We start from the raw sequence: 25,479 nt of genomic DNA on the forward strand, positions 1-25,479 counted from the left end.
GTGTGTTTCCTTCATAGCGGTTAAGACTGTTGAGACAATGAATAATAGCGTATTATGTCAGTGATGTAAATAACCTCGGTCTTCCCCGCGAGATCGTGAGTGCTTGGAGGGCCCAAACCTTTTCTGATTACTTGATAATCTCTGCGGCCCAAGGCTTCAGTCTATCTGCTTCTACAGTCCTGGTCCTCCTGGGGACTGGGTTGAGCAAAGCATGCACACTTTGTAATGTTCCTCGCTCAAGACCACGTTGAGTTAAGGATCCTCCTGAGCTCAGCGGCGTGCTGCCTCTGTTTGAAGGCAGGCTGTGGTCGCAGAGGAGGGCAGGGGAAGCAGAAAGGCAGTTTGGCATGGACATCATGGGCAGTTTGGCGTCACGTGATCACATGGTTCCCAGCTCCACCATCTACTAATTGTATTTACATCCTTGGGCAGATTATTTCTTTTTTCTGTGCCTCGGAGTCCCATCTGTAGCATGGGAAGCATAACATAAATGACCTAGTGCCATCCTGGGTACACAGTAAACTCTAATGAAGGCAGTGCCCTGGGAAAGTGCACTTCGTGTATGTGGGGTGTGTATCTCTGTGTGTGTGAATATGCACTGCTTTTTTTTTTTTTAAGTTCCTTCTTTTATTCCTTCATTTTTGCTTTTATTCATCAAATTTGCCTGGAGTGAGCACCACATGGCAGACTCAGCCTTGGGTACCACAGATGCTGCAGTGAATGAGACAGCCCGATCACTGCCTTCTGGTTGCTTAGAGATCAGAGTGACCACTGCCGCTGGTGGGGAGAATGGCGCCCTGAGGCTGGGCTGTTTTTCTTCCCAGCTCTGTGATCCAGGCACTATGGTGTTCCCTCCTGCTGAGGGTCACCCCCTTTCCAGCAGGGTGACTGTGAAATGTGAGTGCGGTCGTCTGGACAGTGGCAAAGTCTGCATGCCTTTCTGAATGCTTCCTGTGACTGGGCCTTGTGCTGCGCTCTGTAAACCATCACATGACTTGTCACACAACTCTTGGAAGTAAGGGTTCTTATTACTTCCTACTACAGATAAGGAAACCAAGGTTACAGAGCGTCGTTGACTTGCTCATGATGAAGCAGCTGGTTGGTAGTAAGAGCAGGATTCCCATAGCTTGTGACCACGTCTGCCCCTTGGGCTCTTGGTACCACAGCGATGTCTCGGATCAAGGGACAGTGTGGAAGGTGCTTGATTTAGCCAACCTGTGTACCAGCTTCCATTGCTTAAGTTTCTGGTGATGAATGCTTTGGACATAAGCCTCTCCTTATTTTTTCCTCCAGTGAATGTAAAGTGTTGTGGCTGAGGCTTCTCTCTAATGTTATTTGTTATAGCGTTTTGGGCTGTTTTTGAGGCCAATTTTACAAATTAGAATTAGACTACAAGAATTCACCCCGTCGTCCCTTGTTGTGGATAAATGAAAGTCTGGTGTTAATAATTCTTGAGAAGGAGGCCCTAGAACTACCTTCAGGGGCCTGTTGGATGCTGGACCCAGGATGTCCGTGTCTGGTTGGCCTCTTCTCTGGGCCAGCCTGGTGCAGGGATTAGACATGCTCCTCTTTCGATGAATCTACTCTGAACACAGCTACAGATGGGCTGCCTCAGAAGCGCTGAGGGAGCTTGCCAAAAATAAATATTTCTAGGCTCCGTCCCTAGAGTTCCTGATTCCCTAAATCAGGACCAAGGGCCGAAATGTGTATGAAATGCCCCGAGATGATTTTGATATGTAGCCACTTTTAGGAAATAGTGCTTGGCTTGCTTTGAAGTGGCTGTGTACAAACGAAATATTTATAAACACTCCCCCTCTCCCCTACCTCTTTATTTTTGAATGAAGTTTTTCTTTAGAATAGCGGTTACAAGCAAGGACTTTGGAGTGCAGCTGACTTGGGTTTCAATTCTGGCTCACTGCTTAGGTGAGTGTTCTAGGGCAGGCTACTTAACCTCTCTCTCCAGGCATCAGTTACCTGTCTTTAACATGGGGGTGGATCTAACAGCTCTCTTTCAACAGTGTAGTCCATGTGAAACATGGTGCATGATAGGTAGCTGTTACTGACAAATACTAGTAATAATGACAAATCAACCAGAGGCCACAGTGCTTGCTAGGGTTTATCTTAAGTAGTCCGGGCATGTTCAGGAAGCCCCCTTTGGGTGATCTACAGCCTGTCTTTAGTGAGATAACTTTTTTAAAAATTTAATTTAATTTAATTTTTTGGCTGTGCCACACAGCTTGCAGGATCTCAGTTCCTGGACCAGGGAGTGAACCCAGGCCATGGCAGTGAAAGCCCAGAATCCTAACCACTAGGCCACTGGGGAACTCCCTTACCACCTGTCTTTGGGATGGTTGAGCCAGCTCTTGGACTTTGGGTTTGTCCAGTCCCGTGGATGTTGCATAGAATCTCAAGTGAGGGGTGATCCCGACTTTGCTTTACTCAGTATGAGGTGGCAGGGCTGCGTATGCACCATAAGCCAGGTCCTTGTTGCCATTTTGTCTGGAGCCTGCCTTTGCAGAAGGAGAGGGGGGCCTTTATGCAACTTACAGCCTGTCTTCTAAGCTTTTCTAGAAGATTTTAGGGCATGCAGGCTCCTCCCAAACTAGCACGGAGCCAGGTCTCTCTCTTCTTCAGGCCCAGGAGACATCCTGTCCGCCTCTGAGTCCTGGTTTGGGATTGCTGGCTGTGCAGCTCTGCACAGGTTACTTAGCCACACCGTGTCTCAGAGCCCTTATCTGAAAAATGGAGGTAAAAACTCGTCCCCCAACTGTATTAATTTCCTACTGCTGCTGTAACAAACTACCACGCACTTAGTGGCCTAAAGCAGCATAAATTTATTACCTTACTGTTCTGGAGGTCAGAAGTCCTAAGATTAAGGTGTTGGTAGGGCTGCCTTCTGGAGGCACTTGAGGAAGATCCGTTTTCTTGCCTTTTCCAGCATCTAGAAGCTGCCCACATTCCTTGCCTTCTGGCCCCATCCTCTATCTTCAAAGCCAGTAGGGCAGCATTTTCCAGTCTCTCTCTCATTCTGGCCCTCTTAGAAGGACCCTTGTGGTTACGTTGGGCCCATCGGCTAATCCAGGATGATACCACACCTCAAGATCCTTAATCAGAGCTGCAAAGTTCCTTGTGCCATGTAAGGTAACATGTTCACAGGTTCCAGGAATTAGGATGCGGTTGTCTTTGCTGGGCCACTATTCATCTTACTGCCTCAGCTCAGAGAGCTGTGTGGTGGCTTATCTGAGACACTACATGTGGAGTGTTCAGCATGGTACCTAACATAGTCAACACTTAGTGTGCTCTTACTATAGCTGAGATTATATTACCTTGGCTAAAGAATGCCACTTTGTGTTGTCTTTCTTCACAGAGCTTGTGTTCTAATAGTAATTTATTACATTTGTACGTTTATTATTATTATTGTGAGTCACTATTATTTATCAACCACGGTATCATCCCCACTTTAGAAAAGGACACCTATCCTCCAGAGAGATTAATTCCTAAAGGATTTCGTATTCAGTAAAAACCAAATTCTGCTTCATGCCGATGCCCCGATCTTTGTCATGTCCTCCTCCTCCTTCTTTTGGTTCTTTGTTGGACCTCAACTGATTTCTTACACTGTTTTCAAGGGTGGTGGAGGCCCGTCCAGACACTGCGCTGGTAGCGAAGGCCAGTGCCTTGGGAGGCAGGAGGAACTGCCCCGTGTACCTGGTCATCTTCCCCTCGTGATGCTGTGGGCTCAGCAGGTTCATTTTTGGAGCCTGAGGAATCCCCTCCTGGCTTCCACCCACGTTTGGCCCCATCAGGCAGGCAGCACCATGGCAGGCCATCGCTGGGCTGCATCTCTTTGCTGGCTCTGTGCTAACTACGAAGGTGACTGTGATGAAGTCACTTGCCTTCTCTGGGCCAAGGTGCTTTTAGGCCTTTCCCTCAGCCCCTAGCCCTTGTACAGCCAGTTTGGACAAACTAATTGTAAGGCACAGCAGGGAAGGCAGCCCTTGTCCTGTCCTGTTGGTTTGTTGCTCAGACAGTCCAGGCTGCAGGTGCTGGAGTGCATGGATGAGGCTGGTCCTTGGAAGAATTGCCTGAGGGGGCACAGTTGAGTGCCGTGGCCCGGCCTCCTGTTTCTCTGTCTTCTCCATCCATCTATTAGAGCTGCCTTTCTTCCAAGCACTCCCTCCAAAACAGCTTCCCCTCTTCGGCTTGTCATTCCCTGAGGGCCTCTGTATGTTGTAGAATGACTCTCTGTGGTTCACCTTTCCCGTAGCAAAACAGTTAAGAGCATGGACCCCGGCATTAGACTTATGTGGGTTCAAATCCCAGCTCCCCCACTTACTAGCTCTTATCCAATCTTGGGCAAATTACTTAACTTCTCTTAGCCACAACTTCTTGTTCTGTTAAATGGAAATAGTACTAACTTCATAGGATTTTCAGGACAGCATCTTAGAGCACAGAGGTGCGCAGTAATAGCTAGCTGTTACTTCAGTCAGCTCCTCTCAGCAGGATGAAAAGAGATCTGATTAAAGTAATTCACTGGAAGGTGTGAATGGCAGTAGGTTTAATTAACCCTCCTAGAGAGAAACTTCTTTTTCCAGCAAATCCTTAATTCCTTGCTTGGTGGCAGAATGGGAAAGATGACATAATGCCTTCCTTTCTCCCCCCTTTTCCCTCTCATAGGAGCAGGTAGAAGAAGCTGGCAGACAGGTGGGTAGGCCTGTCACAGTGCCCTTGTCTATTCTGCTGCCCTTTTGCATTCACTAAATGCCAGAGGGAACGAACAAGCAGTTTAGCACCCACTTTCCACACCAGGCCAGGATTTGTTAATATTTTCTCTTTATTGGTGGCCCATCATGTCTAATGGAGTCATGGGCACGGGAAGCCCAGTGAGTTGTATCCTCTGCAGCTTCCTCCTCAGAGGCCCCTTTTGTTCTGGAAGGAAAGGGAGCTGGCCCCGCCTGCAAGGATGTGCAGCCCTGAAGGAAGTCCTGCGTATCCCCTCTATGCCCAGGACAGACAAGGCACCACGCGCTACTAGTGGTTCTCCAAGCTGCCGGTGCATCAGACTCCTCTAGGGAGCGTTTACATTTGGGATGCAGTGTCTGTTCTCTGCACATCCAGGCTGCCGTTTCTTCACCTGGACCCTTTGTGGGGCAGTCTGTCTCTTATTTAAGATGCAGCTCAAATATTCCTCCCCGGCTGAGTAATTTTCTGTTTCCGCTGGGCTTTCCTGTGTGGTGGTCTGGCCTTTTCCACACTGGGCTAGAAGGTAACAGCATGTCTGTCTCCTTGACGGGGACAGAGCTCCGTGGGGGAGGGAGCATGGCTTACCTGCTTTTGTGCCCCTGAATCTAGAACGGTGACTACACATAGTAGGTACCAAGACAGGTTTATAGACAGTGTAACGTGTGTCTTGAATCACTTGATTTTTTTTAACTTCTAGTGCTCTGCTTATTATACGCTAAAATTCTCAGTAAAAACTCTTCAAATGAATGAGTAGGACACAGCTGAGAGGCCTGAGGTTGCTGTCAGGCTGCGCTATTTCTCAGCCATGTGCCTCTCCATGCCAGCCCCTTTCCTCCCCTGCTGGCATTTCCCACAAGAAAGCCCGTGGGGTTTGCCTTACCCTTTGCAGCTCTTGGCCCAGATCCTCCAGATTCAAAAACGCCTGGCTTTTCAAGAGCAGGTTCACTATTTTCTTCCTATCTGGTGCCTTCTCTTATTTCTGTTGTTCATTGAGTTTTTGTATTCAGCTTGAAGTGAGGGATGGGAGAACAACAAACAAAAAGAGAATTAGAAAAAAAAGTGACTTTGATCTGCCGCTCCCTTCCCCTATGACAGGTGTCTTAACAAATCACTGAGTTTTCTCTACCACCCCCTCCCCGTCATCCACACGCTGGATGGCTTTGCTGATACCCTGGGGTCTGCACAGGGGTGTGTGTGTGTGTGTGTGTGTGTGTGTGTGTGTGTGTGTGTGTGTGTGTGTATAGCTGTGTTCTCTTTATCCCTGTGCAGTTGCTTTCATTTTGTAGACCCAGCTGCTTGTGGCATCGGTGTTAATGGGTGTCCACAGACTACCCCTTAATGTAAACAGTTTATCAAAATCCCAGAGTAATTAAACATATTTTCTTTGTTTCTTTTTCTGTTAAACATACACTCTTTATAACTAGGATTGCAGTAGCGATTGTTTGGCAAAGCCAAGTCCATAGAAATTCAATGTATAGGGCAAAGATAGCTTACATGGAGTGTAGTGTGAGGGGTCTGGGAATGTTTTAAGTCTCGTGCAGGGGTGAATGGCAGGTGCAGGCTGCAGTGGGGGTATTTGCAGATGTTGTTGGGAGCCCCTCAGCTCCATCGTTGGCACATGTGCACGGTGGGCGTATGCATGGTGGGCATGCCTGTGTGGCAGGCGCGTGCCTGAGTTGGCCGCCCGCCCTTTCCTGGGGTTCGTGCTCGCCTCCTGGAAAAGCGTCTGTGACTCCTAATTGCCCGTGGGAATCCAGAAGTTATTTATGGTGATGTTTAAAGAGTTTCCTGGCATATCTTCAACTTGCCGACTTCCACATTTCTCCTTTGAAGCCTTCTAGGGGTGAGGGAGGGAAGTGCAGAGAGATTTCAGTGGAATTTGGAATATTCCCCATTGAGAGAAGGTTGGGAGCTGACTCCTGGTCCCTGCAAACTGCACCTGCCTGCCCTACCTGCTCAGTCCTGGCCTGGTGCCCCACTCTTTATCCCGCTTTCCCCTCCTCAGTTCTCCCGCCCCCACTGAAACCTGCCCTCCTTTCTCAGGACTCTGCCCTGTGAAGTTGGCTATGCAGCCTCAGGTTTTCCACCAAGTGTCTGAAGAGCCACAGGTTGGAACCAGCAGCAAGAAATTTGGCCCCTGCCATGCTTTCCTTCTGCCTCACTCTTGCTCTCCTTTCCCCAACAGAGACCCCTGCAGACGTAGACGCTCCTTCTCTCTTCCTGGTGACCAGCAGGAGCGCCTCTTGGAACAAGGCAGCCCTGCCCCACTTGTCCCCATATGTTGCCAAGGTCTTTCCTCGGTCAGCCTGACTTCCTGATCTAAGGTCCAATCTTCCTCATGGCCCAGCCCCAAAGCACCTTGGATGGGTGAGAAGTGTCGTAATGTGCCCAAGGAAAACATGCAGCTCCCAGGTGCCCTTCATGCGGTGTATAGTACAGTTACCACTGAATGATAACGCTACCTCAGTCTTTTGTTTCTGTTTCATTGTTTGCTTTGTGACCTTTTGTGACTTATCTGGTTAGCAAGATATCATGTTTGCTTTGCAGCTTAGTGCTGCTAACTCCTAAACATGATTGCCTTCCAGGTCCCAGGCCAGTGGTGTTCCTGCAGCATGGCTTGCTGGCGGATTCCAGTAACTGGGTCACAAACCTGCCCAACACCAGCCTGGGCTTCATCCTGGCAGATGCCGGTTTTGACGTGTGGATGGGGAACAGCAGGGGAAACACCTGGTCTCGGAAGCATAAGACTCTTTCAGTTTCTCAGGATGAATTCTGGGCCTTCAGGTATCTTTGAGTTGATTATGACAGGGGTCTGTTTCCTCTGTACCCTCAGTGTAGACACTGGGGAGGCAAACAGATGGGAAACTGTTTATGAACGGGTTTACACCTTGTCAGGAATTTAATAAATAGCAGTAAGGTAAATTAGAAGTATTGATTGCATTTAAGGATTAGATTCAATAAGGAATTTTTAGTTATTGTGACGTTGCTGGTGGTGTGGGTGCTACTAGGTAGGTTATGTACCATAAGCTTCTCCCTTCCTCTATAAACATGTACTCCAGATATTCACTTTTCTTTTTTCCAGAAGTTCTCCTCTTCTCTCTTACTTCTGGCTATACCAGTTGGTCACCGCATGATGTTAGGCTTGTAGCATAAGCCCTGTGTCTGTTGCCTTTTGTAAAATGGGGATAATAGATACCTATCTCGTAAGGTCACTGGGGGCTTAAAGGAGAGGATGCAGGGAAAGGGCTGGCACAGAGCCTGGCACGTCGTAAGTGGTGGTGACAGTCGGCACACGTGCGTGCAGGTTCAGGGCTGGGTCTCTGTACCAGGTGTTAGAGAAAGTCAGCCCCACGGACTCCTTCGGGCTTCTTCCCGTTTGTAAAACCAGAACCTACCCGAGGCCATGAAACACAAGAATGAGAGCTTTTACCAAAGGCATGTCCAAGAACATATTTGTTGTTACGCTATTTGTCATAGTGAAAAATTGGAAATTACCAAATGCCCATGAGCAGTGAACGAACAAAGTGTGATGTATCTACACCACGACCAGCCGACAGCTGTATGTGACGGCAAAGATGACATCAGATACAGGAGGATACACGGTGTTTGATCCCATTCATAGAAAAGTTAAACAATGGATCAAATTATTGGTGTAAGAAAGGAGGATAAGGGTTATTTTGAGGAGGCACGGTTAGCAAGGAGCCCGGGGAGGCTTCTGCAGTCCTAGTAATGTTCACTTTCCTGTGTCAGGGCTGCTTTACCCAGCTGTGTTCAGTTTGCGATAACTCGTCAAGCCTCACACTTGCATGCTGTTGTTCTCGTATTTGTATGCAATGTCTCAATGAAGGATTTCCTTTTTTGGATTACAGTTATGATGAGATGGCAAATTATGACCTACCAGCTTCAATTAACTTCATTCTGAATAAAACTGGCCAAGCGCAAGTATATTATGTGGGCCATTCTCAAGGCACCACGATAGGTATGTCTCAAATAAAGATGGGAGGTTGATATGATGTTTTATTACAGAGTTTGTGTTTGTTCTTAAAAGTAAAATATAAAAAAATAATGTTCAGATAGAGTTTTGTGTTTGTTTTTTAATGCCAGGCAGAAATAATGAATAGGGCAAAGAATTTTGGTAATATTGACTCTTCTCTGGAAAATCAGACTTAAACACATAAACATGGTGTATGGTTCTCTTGATTGAAGGAATTGATGTAAACTACAGCCTGTTACATATTTTCCTAGTTAAGCGATATGGGGCTGTGAGAGGGTAGAAAACAAGGAGTTTTATAAGTGCAGAGACTTTTATAAAGAAAACATGGAAATACACTGATCTTTTTAAGTGAAGTGAAATAAAGCTAGCTACAAGGATGCCGTAATACACTTTATTTACAAATAGTTTTTTAAACATCATATACATTTTTAATTTATGCTGATGATAAAAGTAATATGTGTTCATTGTAACCAGAAATAGAAAATTTAGCAAAGTTTAAAAAAAATAAAACTTGCCAGGAGATCTCTGGTGGTTAGGACTCTGAGCTTTCACTACCTTGTCCTGGGTTCAATCCCTGGTCGGGAAACTGAGATCCTACAAGCCACGCGACGTGGCTCTCTACCTGCCCCCCGCCCCCCACAAATGCCCATAATTCGAACAAACGAGAGCTTGTTGATTAGGGACTAGACACCTGTCCCGTAGTTTATTTAATCCCCCATATTAGTGTTTACTATGACTGATGTCTTCGTGTTCCTATCACACAATCTTAGAATACATTCCTAGAAGAGAACTACGATATGAAAGGTGTCTCCATTTACGTGGTTAAGTTATCTCACTGCCACCCCCTTTGTCAACCTGAGAGGCTTCCAGCAAAAAGTCATGTGGACACACTTGCCTTTCTTATTAATGGACCAAAGCATTTCTTTCATGTATATTCCTTCTTCCGTGATTTGTTCATGGGTGTCCTTTACCCCACTGCTTTCAAAATTGACATTCTGGGGCCAAGTTTAAGGCAAGAAGTGACCTGAGAGGAAGCTAAAAGATATTTTAAAGCTAGAGGATTCTCAGCATGTAAGTTCCTTTTGAGTCCTTGGCAACCGCTTTGAATACCTTTGTACCATCTTTCTTAGTAGGAGGGGGAGCAGTAGAGTGGAGCTGTCAGGAGTGCAGCCTTCGATCCCTGGCTTACATCATTAAAGGAACGGAAACGTCTTCCGGCTCCAGCAACCTGGATTTCTGCCAGTGTGTATCCAGGCTGAAAATCTAAACAAGCGCTTAGCAAATACTTGATTTACTAGTTTAATCACACTCAGTGCTTGTGCACATAGGAGTTCAGAGTTTTGCCTCCTGGTGTTGCTTGCACAGTTCTCAGATTGCCACTGGAGAGTGACACACAAGCCCGCCCTCGCCTTTTCAGAGAATCGTCCCAGAAGATGGAATTCTGTCATTTTCCTTTTGTTCCCACAGGTTTTATCGCATTTTCACGGATCCCCGAGCTAGCCAAAAAGATCAAAATGTTTTTTGCCCTGGCTCCTGTGGTTTTAGCCGATTTCGCTACTAGCCCTCTAATTAAATTAGGACAATTGCCGGAGTTTCTCATTAAGGTACTTGGATTCTCCCCACCCCAACTCCCTTCCTTCACAGATTTCCTGTTTGGTTCTGAAGAATTGGCCTTTAGAAGAAAAACGTGTGCCTTCCTCCTCTGTGTTTTGCTATCAGTGGAACAGTGGATTTTCCTCTCTCTCTGGTTTTTCTTCCCCCCTTCACCCCTACCTCCAGATCCTGGTGAGTCAGGGAAGGTATCCCTAACTCTGCACTGGAGCCCCCTGTTCTCGTGGTTAACACATCAGTGCATCTGCCTACCCACCATACAAAGAGAGCACGAGGAAGGCCGGGAGAAGGAGCTTAAACCTCCTTGCAGTTGCCCTTTATTCCATAGGGTGGGTCCGTGCACAGGAACAGGCAGAAGTGGGAGACAGGAGACGTGCTATTCCACATACCTGACCCTGGCCACACTGAGGGTGATCTAAAGACGCTGTTACTATTATATTTTATTATATGGCCCCTAAGCACAGGCCAGTAACTTTATCGGAGCTCAATGTGGGAACCCCCCAGAGCTCGAGGAGGAAGCAATTTTTATGAGAACCAGCTGAGGCCAGATGGTCCATTACGCATACACTATCTATGTTTTATGTATGGTAAGTTTACACACACATATGAAATCTCATGCAGGAATATATATACTTAACATATATATAATATGTCTCTTGGCCGTTTAAGGGATATGTTCGTAGGACATGCAGACTATACTCTGACCTCAGAATCTGATTCTCACATAAGATGGAATTTTCTGTACCAGTGGTCAGATAGGCAGATACAATGCGGGCCTCTCTAACCACATTTGTTTTAAATACCTTGGATAATAGAAGCTTCAATTTTCATAATAAACAATTCAGAGATAACAAATAAAGTACCCTTCAACTACCAAGGCTTATCCTAGTGCCTTCCTCAGAATTAAGCACAGTGCTCAGTCTGGGGTCTTTTCCTATGGACCTCGTATGTGAATTTACATACCTATATAGGTCCAGAGAGAAATGTGTTTTGTTTTAATGTAGATGGTATCCAACTGTGTAACTTGAGTACCTTGATAAAGGCCCTATTTTCTAATAGTGTTGCATGCTGAGATTCAGGGAATTGGGACTTCAACATATCTTTTCGGGGAGGGACACAATTCCTCCCATAAAGCTGCCTTTGTAGGCATCTGAATTTTTTACTCTGCTTGTCCCTCCAGAAGGTGGGCATCAGCAAAAGTGTAAGTTATAAGGAGACAAATTTGGGTTCACTATAAAGAAAATCTTTTTCCTATTTCCTATTACGCATGTATGTGAAGCTCTGCCTTGAGGGCACAGCAATTGCCCCGGAAATACTTGAACACAGGTCCAGGGGCCAGTGGTCAGGCCCGATGTACACCAGGAGTCAACAAACATTTTCTGTTAAAGGTCCAGATAGTGAATAGTTTTGCCCTTGAGGGTGGTATGGTTTCTGTTGCAACTACTGAACTCTGCCTTTGTCTGGTGAGAATAGCCAGACACAGTGTGTAGAGAGAGAAGCCAGGCTGTGTTCCAACAAAACTTCATAAAAACAGGCGTGTTGGCAGAGGAGGCATGCGGAGTTATTGTTTAATGGGTACAGAGTCTCAATCTGAGATGCTGAAAGAGTCCTGGAGGTGGGTGGATAGTGGCAGTGGTTGCACAACAATGTGAACATACTGATGCTGCTGAACTGAACGCTTAAAAATGCTTAAAATGGTAAATTTTGTGTTAAGTGTTAAAAAACCCCAAAAGGCAGTGGGCAGGATTTGGCCCGCTGGCCAGTAGAATCGGATTAGATGTACGTGCCCTAAGTGGACCCAGTGCTGACCAATCCGTTTCAGCTCTTTCTCGGAAGTCACTAGCCATCCCTCAAAGTCAGGTGAAACTGTTTGGGGGTGGCCCTGGGATGAGGGACCATTCAAGGCCCCCTCCCACCGTAAACGTCTTCTGTGGACCTATTTGATTTTCTGCCTTCTTTTTTTCTTTTGAGACTTCACATACACACATATAACATCTGCTGTTGTGTCGCACAGGTACCCTAGTTTAAATGACCACTGGTTGCCATTTCTCTTCGAGGCCATCTGTGGAGACAGGTGGCATGTGTGCTTGTGGGGTGGGACATGGAGGCCAGTACACCAGGATGAAATGCTGAGATACTCTTTTTTATTTTGTAGGACTTATTTGGGGTCAAAGAATTTCTTCCCCAGAGCGCGGTTATGGAGTGGCTGAGTACACATATTTGCGCTCATGTCATTCTGAAGGAGCTTTGTGGAAATGTCTTTTTTGTTCTGTGTGGATTTAATGAGAGAAATTTAAATATGGTATGTATGTTTACAATAAGACTTGCTTTAAACTTTCAGTGATTTTGTTTTATCTGTTCATGTGTTTCTTTGTGTTGGAGGATGTGGGAGAGGCAGGAATGATCTCGTTAGAGCTCTGAAGCCTCTTTCATTTGAGAGGCACAAGAATCAACCTCGGTAGGTGCCTGGAACACCATTTGCAACTAGACTCATCGCCAACTTCCCACATTGTACCTATGTGGAATCTGTGGAGTGAGGAGATCGGTCATCATTTAAATTCCAATATTTATATTTATTCTAGTGATTTTTTTTTCTTTAAAGTAATTACTGTAAGTGTGCTTAAATTCCAAATGGACACACCCCCCCACACACACTCATGTATATATACATTTATTTATTTATTTATTTATTTATTTATTTATTTATTTATCTACTTATTTATTTTATAAAATGTAAACCCGTGGCCAGCAATGTGCTGGTGTTTCTAAATACATTTGTAGTCTGTCATGTTGTATTTTGAAAACGGGTTTTAAAATTCTGGAGTGAAGTCTCTAGAGAATTTTTAAGGGATGTTAATTTTTCTTGTTTCTGATGACTAAAAGCAAGGTATGATTGTTATATAAAATTTTGGAAATTCAGTAAAATATGAAGAAGAAAATAAAAATGACCTGTAATTTCAACTGATACAGCCCCACGGTTACCATGTTGCTGTATTTCCTTCATGTGTATTCTGTGTGTGTGTGTGTGTGTGGTTATTCATATTTTTACAGGATGTATTTGTAGTGAAAAGAATTTTTTTCCTGCTCTTAATCTCATATGTTTGAGATGGTGGCTCTGTAGTTTTTTATGCTTCAAGGTGCAAACTGTGTTTATTATCAGTGTCTCCTTCAGGCTGTTTTCATTCTTTATTTCCACCTATTTATTTTGCAGTCTAGAGTGGCTGTGTATATAACACATGCTCCCGCCGGAACTTCTGTGCAAAATATGTTACACTGGAGACAGGTAGGCATTCCAGGAGTGCAGTGGGGGTTTGTGGAACATCGGCCTTAGAGAGTTCTGTGCATTCCGTGAAGCAGATAGAGGGACAGTCTGCTTACACATCGGAGCTGCTTTCCTTCCTGAGTCCTGGGTTCCTGTCACTGTGTTCGTGTTGCCTGTGTTATCCTCCCTTGGGCAGACGGTACTACGTGTGAATCCACCAAACTGCTATTGGCGTTGACTTGTTTTTTCTTTTCTTCCCCCCCATCTGTCAGTTTCTCATTGAGTCCCAGATTTATTTTATTTCTGTGTTGCTCCAGAAAGCAAGATTTTAGAGCAGCTTTGGAGATTGAAGCTGGTATTTCAGCATTAACCTAGGAACACGGTATGCCTGAAACATCAGTGGTTACACAGAGCTAAATCAATCAGGGATATAAAGAAGTCACTAACTTTTAAAAGAGTTTTGATTGTATGATCCCACATCACAAAAATATGCCTATTCATTCTAGAAAATTTATAAATTACATATGGGTATAATAATAAAAATTCTCTTAAGATGAAAAATAGAATTGTTCTGTGATCCCACACAGAGATAGAAAATGTGTACCCAGGGATATGAACTGTCTCTGATTCTACTCCGTATCTCTTGCTGCGTATCATTTCAGAAAGAAGTGGTTAAAGATACAGATAGAAATTGTAATTGTAGAAATAGGTTGATTTATTTTCTTCTTACTCTTTTATAGCTTTATTTTTTCACCTGACAACGTCAGGGACGTTTTTCTACCTCAGGACGTATTTTTGTACAATTTCCCCCCGGCCCCCCAGATTCTTTTTAAATATGAAATAACTCACCATTTAAGCTCCAAACCAAGATGCAGTGAGTGTCTTGGATAGCAATCTCCAAACACCTGGCAGTCACTGCCTGCATCAGAATCATGTGAGTTGTCCTATTTAGAAGTACACTTTTTAAAAAAATGCTGTTTTTAAAAAGTAAGGGGAATTGGGTTTGTGGTAGAGCTGTTGGGTTAGCTACAATCCAGGCTTTTAAACACAAAGACTCCTTTGTCCCAGCCCTAGAGAGTCTAATTCATTTGGACCAGAGTGTCTATACCTTTATTTTTTTAAAACATCTTCATTGAGGTATATGTGACATACAGTATTCAAAGTGTACAATGTAGTATGTTTTGCCATAGAAATACACCTGCAAAGCCATCACCACAATCAAGACAGTGAACATATCTATCACCCCCAGAGGCCGCCTTTAATACCCCCTCCACCCTCTCCCATCCTCAGCAACCCATCTTCTTTTTGTCACGGTAGGTTACTTTGCATTTTCCAGAGTTTTGTCTAAATACAATCATACAGTATATATTTGTTTTTGTCTGGCTTCTCTCAGCAAAATTATTTTGAGATTCACCCAAGTTGTCACGTGCATCCGTAGTTCATTCCTTTCTGGTGCTGAGTGGTGAGAATTTATATTTTTAAAAAATTCTGCCCATTAGATTCTTCTGCCCAACCGGGTTTCAGTACCACTGCTCTGGGACATCGCTGGCGCTTTGGTCTCCTTCCCCAGCTGTCCAGGAACCCTGTCAGTGGGGAGTGCCATCGGTCAGTTGCCTCTGCATGGGCTCATCCCTACAGAACCAGGCAGGACCGGGCCTGAGGCTTTTAGCCCCGTAGTGACTGAGGCCTGGTGTTAAGCATCAGTGACTTGGTGCCAGAGTTTGGCCTGGAAGCAGGGCATCTGGAAGCTGGGTAGCTCATGACATGCTGTAGAGCACGCCCTTCGCTCTGAAGGAGCGTCCCCAGACCTTCAAAAGTCCTCACATGTTCACTCCCAAGTGTCCATTCAGGCCCCTGCTTTTCTCCTCAGGCAAATCTCTGTCTATAGCTGCTTGTTTTCTTTGTATACCCTGCCACCAAAATAGCCTTATCTTTCTGAGCATTTTTACCCTCTTACCTAAGGGACATTTTGCAGAAAGGCCCAGTTTCTGTCACCTCGGGAGTCACTGCCCCCTTGTGTGGAGGACAGCTGAGCCGAGCTTGAAGGCAGATGCTGAGCTGCCCACACGTACCCCGTGCCTCAGCAGAGCACACAGATGACCACCAGCCCTGGCCTCTCAGGAACCCTTGGGCAGGTGGCAGCCAAGGCTGTCAGACTGCCCCGTTGCATGTCCCAGCACGGCATTCCTCCAGCCTTTTGTGGCGCAGGCCTCCACCGGCCTTGGGTTTGCCTAGAGCTCTCGGACTGGCTGCAGTCCAAGCTCCTGCTCTTGTCCCAGCCCCTTTCTCCGCAGCTGGCTGGAGGCCGGGGCTGCTGGCTGTGGATCAGAGCACCACTCTCAGGCCCCGGGGTGACCGTGTGGTTGTAGGTCCCGACCGTGTCGGAATGTGCGCCACGAACGTTTCTGAAGCCCAGATTCCCTGCGGAAGGCAGCCCTGCCCTCTGCTCCTCTGCTTCCTGTGTCATCCCTTTGTCAAGAGAAGAGGTGCTTTGTGCAGCTCTTTCATAGGATCTTCTTGATTCTCCCTCCTCTGGGCTGTTGGCCAAGGGCTGCCAGCCAGGGGCTGCCACTCCATGCCTACCCGGACACACTGGGGCAGCTGCCCTGGTCCCTGCTGGGAGAAGCTTCTGCTGAAGGCCTGCGGGGCCTGGATGCTGGCGGGCTGGAGGGCTACTATTCAGGTGCTAAGTTGGGAGGTTCCTGTGGCAGGAGTTTGGGGACGTCCTTAAAGACCATTCTATTCATAGTACATTTTGAAACGGATCTTTTGTTTAAGTAATTAGCATTCAGTTTTCGACAGTTCTAAAACCTAGTTCTTCACTGGGTTTTTTAATTTAGCTTACAAATATTCTTATTCTCTTCATAAGCCTCACACATTTCAGAGACCCTCCAGAATCTCTAGTCCCCTGGTCACCTGTGCCCAGAGCCCAGGTACTTGCTCCTATTTGAAGAAGGTCAGTCCTGATGTATCTTTACAGTGTTGCTCAGAATTACTTAGGGTGCTATAAAAAGATACAGATCCTTGGGTCTACCCAAGACTTGTTGAGAGTCAGAATTCCTGAAGGTATGGCTCTGGGATCTGCATTTTAATAAGTACCTTGTAAGATCTGATGTTCTCTATTGTTTGAAACCTGCTGCTTAAAAAAAAAAATCCAAAACACACATCAGCTAGGCTCTTCAAAACACTGTAAGAGACATTTAGTAAAATTTTATTATGCATATGTTCATTATGAAATTTTAAAAAATATGTGAGTACAAAGAAGAAAATACATCACCCGTATGTTTACCACCAGGGATAACTACTATTAGTACTTGGGTATTATAGGGGAGGTAAAATTTTTCCTTTATCCTCTTAGGGTTTCAGACTGGGACTGCCATAGGACAGATCGACAGGAGAAAAGCATACGGATTTTATTTATGTGTACATGGGAGCCCTCACAAGAAAAATAAGACTCAAAGAAGAAACCAGGCCTAAGTGCATCTATACTAAGTTGAACAAAGAGTAGCTGTTGTGGAAAAGTAACTAAAATATATGGGGAGACTTAAAGGACATGAGAGTTATTTTCAAAAGGTCTTTTTTTTTTTTAAAGAGTATTTATTTATTTATTATTTGGCTGCGTTGGGTCTTCGTTGTTGTGTGCAGGTATTCTCTAGTTGGGAATGGGGGCTATTCTTCCTATGGGCTGTAGGCTTGTGGGCTTCAGTAGTTGTGGCACATGGGCTCAGTAGTTGTGGCTCACAGGCTCTAGAGCTCAGGCTCAGTAGTTGTGGTGCACGGGCTTAGTTGCTCCGAGGCAGGTAAGATCTTCCCAGACCAGGGATCAAACCTGTGTCCCCTGCATTGGCAGGCAGATTCTCAGCTGCTGCACTGCCAGGGAAGTCCCTCACAAGGTCTTTTTGTACAGATTTCCCTCAGCTTCCTCTCTTAGACTCTGGTGATGAGCGGGTTTCTTCCTCCTGGTATAGGGAGGGCTCCTTTCACATGGGAGTTTTGTTTTCTCCTTTTAGAAAGAAAAGGAAGGTCAGTGTCCTCCTTACATCTTCTGTTTTTCAAGGGCCCTTGATTCAAAATAACCTTTATGCCAAAGTGGCATATTTTGGGGTGCCATGTCCTGAACTCTTTCAGTGTAATCTTTTAATAATTTATTTATTTATGTATTTATTTATTTTATTTATGGCTGCTTTGGGTCTTTGATGCTGCACACAGGCTTTCTCTAGTTGTGGCCAGTGGGGGCTCCTCTTCATTGTGGTACATGGGCTCCTCATTGTGGTGGCTTCTCTTGTTGTGGAGCACAGGCTCTAGGCACATGGGTTTCAGTAGTTGCAGGCTCAACAGTTGTGGCTCACAGGCTGTAGAGCGCAGGCTCAGTAGTTGTGGTGCACAGGCTTAGTTGCTCTGCAGCATGTTTGATCTTCCTGGAGCAGGGATTGGACCCATGTACCCTGCCTTGGCAGGCAGATTCTTAACCACTGTGCCACCTAGGAAGTCCCTCAGTGTAGTCTTATAATTTTTTGGTATAATTGTTTCCATTACAAAAGAAGGATTATGCAACATGCACTTTTTAATAATTTTATTTTTTATTTCATTAAACAGCATTGTATTTGTTAGGTACAGGCTAAGGTGCTGTATCAAAGACCCTAAAATACAGCATCTAAAAAAATAGTTTTCTTTCTCACAATCCAATCCAGACATCAGAGGCACACGGTTGTGGAGGGGGTGTGTGACTGCTCCAGGAAGTCACGCAGGGACCCAGTTCCCTCTGTGCTGTGGCTCGGCCATCTGCTGGCCTCTTCTGCCTGGTTGAAACTGGGTCATGTTCATGGAAGTTCCAGCCCACAGGAAGGAAGCGCATGAAGGATGTGGTTCCTAACCTGGCAGCCATGTGCTTAGCAAAAACTTTAGGAATTTTATTACCTAAGGGAAGAAGGCAAGAATGCCTATGGGGATGGGGGCGGTGGGCAAGCAGCAGTCTCTGCTATAATCAAAAATGCTTTTCCAGGTCAATAACTACACTTAAAAATATTTGTAACTGAGGACAGCTTTTTATTGCTTGAATTTATTATTATTATTACTACTACTACTATGATAGGTTTTTTTGGCAATAAAACATTCTGGGATAAATATTCTTGAATTAGAGATCTGTCCTATTACATTAAGCAGATGACTTTCTTAGGATACAGTCTTAGTAGACTTAGTGATCAGAGGGTAGGCATCTCTTTAAGACTTCCAAATATGCATGGTACTTTAGAAAAGATGAACCTATTTACATTTTCATTACCAACAAGATGTTAAAATAATTTTTAAAATTATTTTAAAATAGTTTAAAATTGAAATAAACTTAAAATATTTATATGTGGATAAAGATCAGATAGAAATGCTTATAATGAAGTCTCTCCTAATATTATAAGCATTTCCACCTGACCTTTATCCACATATGATTACCAGTTACCATATAACCATAGTGTATGTTCAAGTTTACTTTCTGACTTTTCTCCACTTAATATTATTTATAAACAGTTTTCTCTTTCTATCTTATGATATTTATATTTATGACAGTGGCATACCATGTGTATATTGATGTAGTATAATGTGTTTAACCAAGTATCTGTCACCGGATGTTAGCTGCTGAGCAGGTTTTTGTTACTATAGTCTTCTTCACGTTTCTCTCCTTCTGAGATGCCCTTTCAAGGGTGTAATTTGAAGTCCTATGACTCTGAACACAGAAGTCAAATCTGAAGTTTAGTCTGAACTCTTGGTGCATCTTGCCTTTGTTTCTGCACTCACCCTGGGTGCTTTACATAAATGCTAAAGACATATATGAGAAAGTGACGAACTGATATCTGTCTATGGGAGAGAACAGCTCGCACTGATGTATTTCCACTGACAAGCAGAGCTCGGTAACAGATGCACTAACAGGTGCTGTAAATTCATATCTTATTCTGCTTGTTAAATGTGCCACAGGTATTAATATCTGTCATTTGCAATGGCAAAAGCAGAAGCTAAACATTTCCTCTGTAGTACCTCATCTCACACTGTTTTTTGTTGCATAAAACAGTAGAATTTTATGCAATTGATAAGCACTGAAACCGAAAGCAATTCTGACAAAGTATGTCTAGGTTTTTCCTGTTTACCAGGTGCCACCCTCTGGCCAAAGCTTAAATAGTTTCCAGTTCATTTGGTTTGCCAATTTTGGATTTAATTCTTGACATATTGTTAATTGGGGGATATAGAGGAGGTATGGATTTGCATTGTTTTAAAAGTTATGAATAAGTGACTTTTTGTTAACATTTTTATATCGTGCTATTCTGAGTATACATTTAAATTTCATATACAATATTATTTCATGGCTCTAGTATCCTCAACTGGTTAGAATTGTTCTGGTATGCAATACAATTTGCTGATTTACTGGTACTGGTACTCAAGAAAAAGTGTTAAATAAATAAAATTATTAAAATATTAAGTAATATTAAGTAATATAACTAGTCAAATAGGATGATATATAGGAAATATAATGGAGATTATATGTAATTATATATAAACATGTTAACATATATTAATATAAGTATATAGGATTAATATTAATATATGTATGTAAATACACGATTCATATATTTACATGGTAATATAAATATATTTATCCATGTAAAGACACATTAATATATTAATCCATATATTCTGTGTAATTGTATTTCTTTCCCAAGTAAGATAGTTAACTCTTTGGAAAAGTTTAAGATTCAAATTTCAGTAAAAATCATCAGCATAAAGTTTATCCAACAGATGCAATATTGATCCAGTATCAATTACAGCATATATGTGTAGCTGCTTTATTGTGTCATGTAATAGCTACTTTCCAGTCATACAGTGAGAAATTGAGTCATTTAGGAAAGGAGAGAAAAATAATGCCATCATATTTTAAATTATGGTTTGGAAATGAAGAGTGAATCTGGGTATTGATGTAAACTTGATAGCTGGGGAGCTGGCTAACTCTTGCAACCTGTGATGTTATCTCAAATTTCTGTGTCAGATAACTTTTTTTTCTGCAATTATCTTCTGTCTAGCTTGTTAAATTGGGAAAGTTTCAAGCTTTTGACTGGGGAAGCAGTGCCAAGAATTATTTTCATTACAACCAGGTAACGTCTTCAAAGTCTTTAGAATTAAAATGGGCCCTGGAAACTCATCAAGGAAGCCACCCTGAGTTATAAGGCTTCTGGCTGGGCTCAGGTGCCGGGGGAAATGTTCGGGAGGATTGACGAGGTAGCCTTTGTTCCCCTCCCCAGTCAATTCTAGAACAACCTCAGCTTCCTGGTTCATGCTTTGGACTTTGTCCTTTCCCTGGCTCTGTATAAACAGCCATCTCTGTCATTGATCATGGGCAGAGATCAGGCACACAGACGTTAGAGTCAGACAAGCCTAGGACTCTTACCTGGTGGCTGGGGGGGCCTTGGCCAAATTGCATTGCCTGAACCTTTTCTTCCGTATACAAATGAATTGGCCATTTTTTGAATGCTGAGGGCTCTAAAATGTGAGGCACTCTGCCCATGTTTTTCTTATGTAATTCTCAGAATATCCCTGTGACACAGGTGTGATTATTATTATTAAAGAGGAAGAAATGGAGACTTAGAGAATTTCTATGACTTGGGTCACACCCGAGAGGGAGGGGAGGCGGGGGGTATGACTCCAAAGCCCCTTCCCAACCACTTGGTTTGGTTCTGCAGCTTGGCATCAACTACCTGGGAGAACACCTTCCTCCCAGGGAATGGAACTGGTTACCTTGCCCAGCACAGGGTAACAACTCCACAGCTAGAAGCTCTTATGGCTGGTATTCTTTTCTTGCGGGTTAGGCTTCTTTTTGTTCTGGCAAAAGCAACTGGAAAGGTAAACTGAGAGTGATTTTGAAAATTTAGTCTTTTATTGTCAGATCAGATTTACTGATCAGTGTTTCCTGGGGATTGTATTTTTGTCAATTAAAACAACAAAGACAAAACTTTCTATGGGTTTTTGTTACAGAGTTACCCTCCCTCTTACAATGTGAAAGATATGCTGGTGCGGACCGCTGTCTGGAGCGGGGGTCGGGACAGCCTCGCAGATGGCAGAGACGTCAGTGTCTTACTGACCCAGATCTCCAACCTGGTGTACCACGAGAACATTCCTGAGTGGGAGCATCTTGACTTCATCTGGGGCTTGGATGCCCCGTGGCGGCTCTATAATGAAATGATAAAGCTAATGATGAAGTATCAGTGAACGCCAGACTGGAGACATTCACTGGCAAGTCACGTTACATTTGTTTGCTTAATTTCTCTAAAATACTTGTTTTCCTTTCCCAGGCATTTTGTATTTTTATATCTAAGAAAATCATGCCATTGAAGATGCCCAGTTCTCTCCAGTTAGGATCAAAAATGCTTTCGCTTTTTTTGTTTAATCATGGCCAAATATGAAGCTGGTGCCTCAACCAGGCTTTTAAAAATGTCACTGACTCATGAAAGATCGTGACCATTCTGTTTATGCTTAGAATTTAGAATATACTCTATTGCCTTTTTTTACCCCTGACTCAAGACACATTGACACACGTCAGAATTTTCACGTAGTGTTGTTCATCGGTGAATAATTTGATACAGACTTGAAGGAAGCTCAGTGTATAAGTACCCAGTTCTTACCTGCTTGTCTTAAAGGGCTCTTGGTTGAATGGCCTTGTATTTGGGGATCTGAGTGACGCCTCCTCATGTCCTCATGTGGTAGGTACAGAGTCAAGTCCAGTGACTCCCCAGCTGTGTCAGTTACAATGATCCTATGAGGAATTTTATCAGACCTAACTGTGAGAGCCACTATTTAGCAAATGTTTACATTGCTCAGACCAAGCGAAATAATTTTCTGGAGCCTTAAAAAAATAAATTACTTTCATCAACAGCAATAGCAACTGTATTTTAAATCACTTAAAGACTGATACATTCAGCCATCGATATTCATGAACTTTTCATTGTGTGGAAGGCCACTTGTTTGAGAAGGAAAGTCCTGTGGAGAAACAATACCACTATTCTTCCTAAAGTTAATGTACTCTGTTCACCAGCTGCTGGAACTCAGTAATGACGTGCGTGAAGCAGAAGCCCTGAGGCCACCTAGGAGGACTGTCCTGATTCATTTTTACACAAAAGAAATGTGAGCTGAGACGAAAGCTCAGGGATTCGTTTTGTTTTTTTTCTTTCGTATGTGTCCAGATTTTTAATACTCCTGATTTGCATTCCTGTGTCAGAACGCCCATGTTCACCTGCTTTTCTTGAAGCCCTGTTTCCTTACAGTGCTGTCAGGTTAACAGTGACAATCACTATATTCTTCTAATATAGTTGCTTTGCAATAATAAACAATACTTGGTATTGGTCAGTCTGTGCAGACAGCATAATACTGCTCTGTAACATTCGAAAGACCTTATTTAAACTTTTCAATAAAAGTCAGCCTCCTAGGCCTGAAGGATTGCATGCATGTGTGAGTTCTCCTTTATTTAATAGTCACTCTCGACTTTCCTCTCTCTTCCAGCAGGACTTACACTTTCTTTTCTCATCTTCTCCCCCTCTTCCTTACTCCTTGTAAACCTCACTGATACTGCCCGCGAACCTTTGATTCTCTCCCATGGGGAGGAGAGTGGTCTTAAACCTGAGGAGGGGTGGGTGATGGTTTGGAAATCCGCAGTTTCCCCTGAGCAAGGCTGTACGTGGAGACTAAGCCCTGATTAAACCCATCTGCAGGGAGTGGCTGCAGGTGGGACCCTGGATTCAAGGACTGTCCATCAAACACTCTGCTTGAACAAATGAAGCAACCAAAGCTGGCAGAGACAACGCCATAGGGCTCCTGAAACGTAGATTCAGGGGGTCTAATGTGATCTCTGCCACTACTCTGTAAGTTTGAAGATATATGTTACTCATCTCTGTATGCCTGGAATCTAACACAAAACCAAGAATATTAGTGAGTTAATAAATATATGTGGACTGACAGAATGTGTGAAAAATGATGGACTTTGTTATTTAGCTAAATGAAATTAGATGCACAAATAACATCTAGGAGGGTCTTCAGTGGAATCTGATTTTTCATGGCAACTAAAGTGTAACTGTAAAGTAAACAGTAAAACTGTACGAGATGCAAAGGTTACATGTCCCCAGAAGGATGCCACTCTCCCTGCTGGCCTTATGTCTCCCTAAAGAAAGAACAATGTTTTCTCCTTTGACCAAGGCAAACTGGTCAACCAGGTGCAAGATTCTTGGGTTAGGACCAGAAAGAACAGGACAGTGAGTGGGCGTTTCTGTTTGTTGTTTTCCACCAGTAGTGGAGGAGAGCTCATCAGAGAATGGCTTCTGTGTCATAGGTGACTTGGTTTCCCTTCTTTGGTTGCTGCCATGAAGTCTCCCTCAGATGCCCTTGAGAACTTGTGCTCAGTAAATCTGTCAGTCAGACTATGGGAGTGAGTAAGCAGAGGCTACATTCTATAGAGTCCACCTTTTATTGGAGTGTTTTTCTCTTCACCTCCTTCCAAAACTTTGCTGTGGGGATTTTTATTCAGTGTGTGGGCCAATGCAGAGGTGGAGGTGTTGCATGGTGGTTTTTGCTACAGTTGGGTTACACGATGCATTTGCCTTTGTTGTCGGCCTCTTGCTCCTGACGCAGCTGCAGAGGCTCTTATGTCTTTACAACTCTAGCTGCATTCATGTAGCGTTGTTTCACTGTTGGCTGAAAGTGCAGAACAAGGTTGGACCTTGTGCCTTAAGAAATCCTGCAGTAGGTTGGGAGGAGTTCTGACTCTGTTCTTTCCCAGTGGGTTTGATATATAGTCTTTTGAGCAGAACACAAAGATCTCCGAAGACCTCTAGGGTAAAGAGAAGACTAGTTAATATTCTGTCAACTTGGAACTCCAAGATCTTGTGTTTACTTGGGCAAAGCCCCGACATGAAGTCACAATTGAGTATGAAATCATTTTTGTCATTCACCATAAGGGGGCAGTCTTGGCTCTGCTTCTATCCTCTTCTGGGCTAGGCAGAGAACTTTGCTGATGTAGGAGTCCGTCATTTGAGGACTGATAAGACCAGCCATGTCTGTGGTCATTTCTATCCAGGATCATGACTAATTCTGGCCTAAGGCATAACATCTGAAAAATGTTTTCAAAAGGATAACTGTGCCCCAAGTGGGACATGAAAATGAAAACTTGCCTAATAGGTAAGAGTGGTCAGAACCTCAGACATGAGGGAGGAGGCAGTGAATGCTTTGACCGAGACCTCACACTTATTAAGACTGTTGATAGTATCTCCAAACAATGATGATTTTGTGTCTGTGGGTATGAAATGTGTTAATTTGTTAAATGTAAACATTCAACATATCCTGTAATTTTTTTTACCCATAATGTGTTTATTTTTTTGTTTAAGAACTTGTATTGAGATACAATTGACATACAATAAATTGCATATATTTAAAGTGTACAATTTGTAAAATATCCTGTAATTTTAACTCTTTTTTTTTTTTGATATGTGGAGAGATTTTCAAATGTGACCTCTGAAAGGCAACATCAGGTTATGATAATTCTGATTTTAAAAAAAAGTTTGTCAGTGATTCATTCAAGAGTATTTATTGAGTATTTATTATACTGTGCAAGGTGCATATTTCAAGATCAATTTCAAAATAAACAAGTAAAACTTTCTCTGCCAGCTTGTTTCAGTAGTACTAAAACAAATGCTTTGCATTTTTACTCTGTGCCTTCCAGGGTTTTGAAGCCTTCTCATAAGGCTGTGATCTTTACAACACCCCTTTTGATGGGTGAGGTGAGTATTTTCTCTGCTTTACAGGCAATGCTATGCCTTTTAATGGGGATGGTTTTATATGCTTTAAATATTTT

At 43.6% G+C, this 25,479-nt stretch overlaps 1 protein-coding gene across 5 annotated transcripts in view; it reads left to right on the plus strand.

Annotated features, from left to right (window-relative positions):
- LIPA (lipase A, lysosomal acid type) overlaps positions 1-25,161 on the plus strand; it is a 35,832-nt gene extending 10,671 nt beyond the window's left edge. The window contains exons 4-11 of one of the 5 annotated variants that reach the window (XM_057736430.1): positions 7,326-7,524; positions 8,610-8,719; positions 10,202-10,338; positions 12,501-12,647; positions 13,557-13,628; positions 20,669-20,740; positions 21,618-21,875; positions 22,516-25,160. In XM_057736430.1, coding sequence (XP_057592413.1) covers positions 7,326-7,524; positions 8,610-8,719; positions 10,202-10,338; positions 12,501-12,647; positions 13,557-13,628; positions 20,669-20,740; positions 21,618-21,851 — 971 coding nt within the window. In that variant the 3' untranslated portion in view covers positions 21,852-21,875; positions 22,516-25,160. Of the gene's footprint in view, positions 1-7,325; positions 7,525-8,609; positions 8,720-10,201; positions 10,339-12,500; positions 12,648-13,556; positions 13,629-20,668; positions 20,741-21,617; positions 21,876-22,515 lie in introns of all 5 variants that reach the window. The other 4 variants (XM_057736431.1, XM_057736433.1, XM_057736432.1 and 1 more) reach the window with 4 other exon arrangements.
- Positions 25,162-25,479: the final 318 nt, after the last annotated feature.

The sequence above is a fragment of the Hippopotamus amphibius genome, chromosome 5 (assembly GCF_030028045.1).
Source record: "Hippopotamus amphibius kiboko isolate mHipAmp2 chromosome 5, mHipAmp2.hap2, whole genome shotgun sequence".
Taxonomy (NCBI): Eukaryota; Metazoa; Chordata; class Mammalia; order Artiodactyla; family Hippopotamidae; genus Hippopotamus; species Hippopotamus amphibius.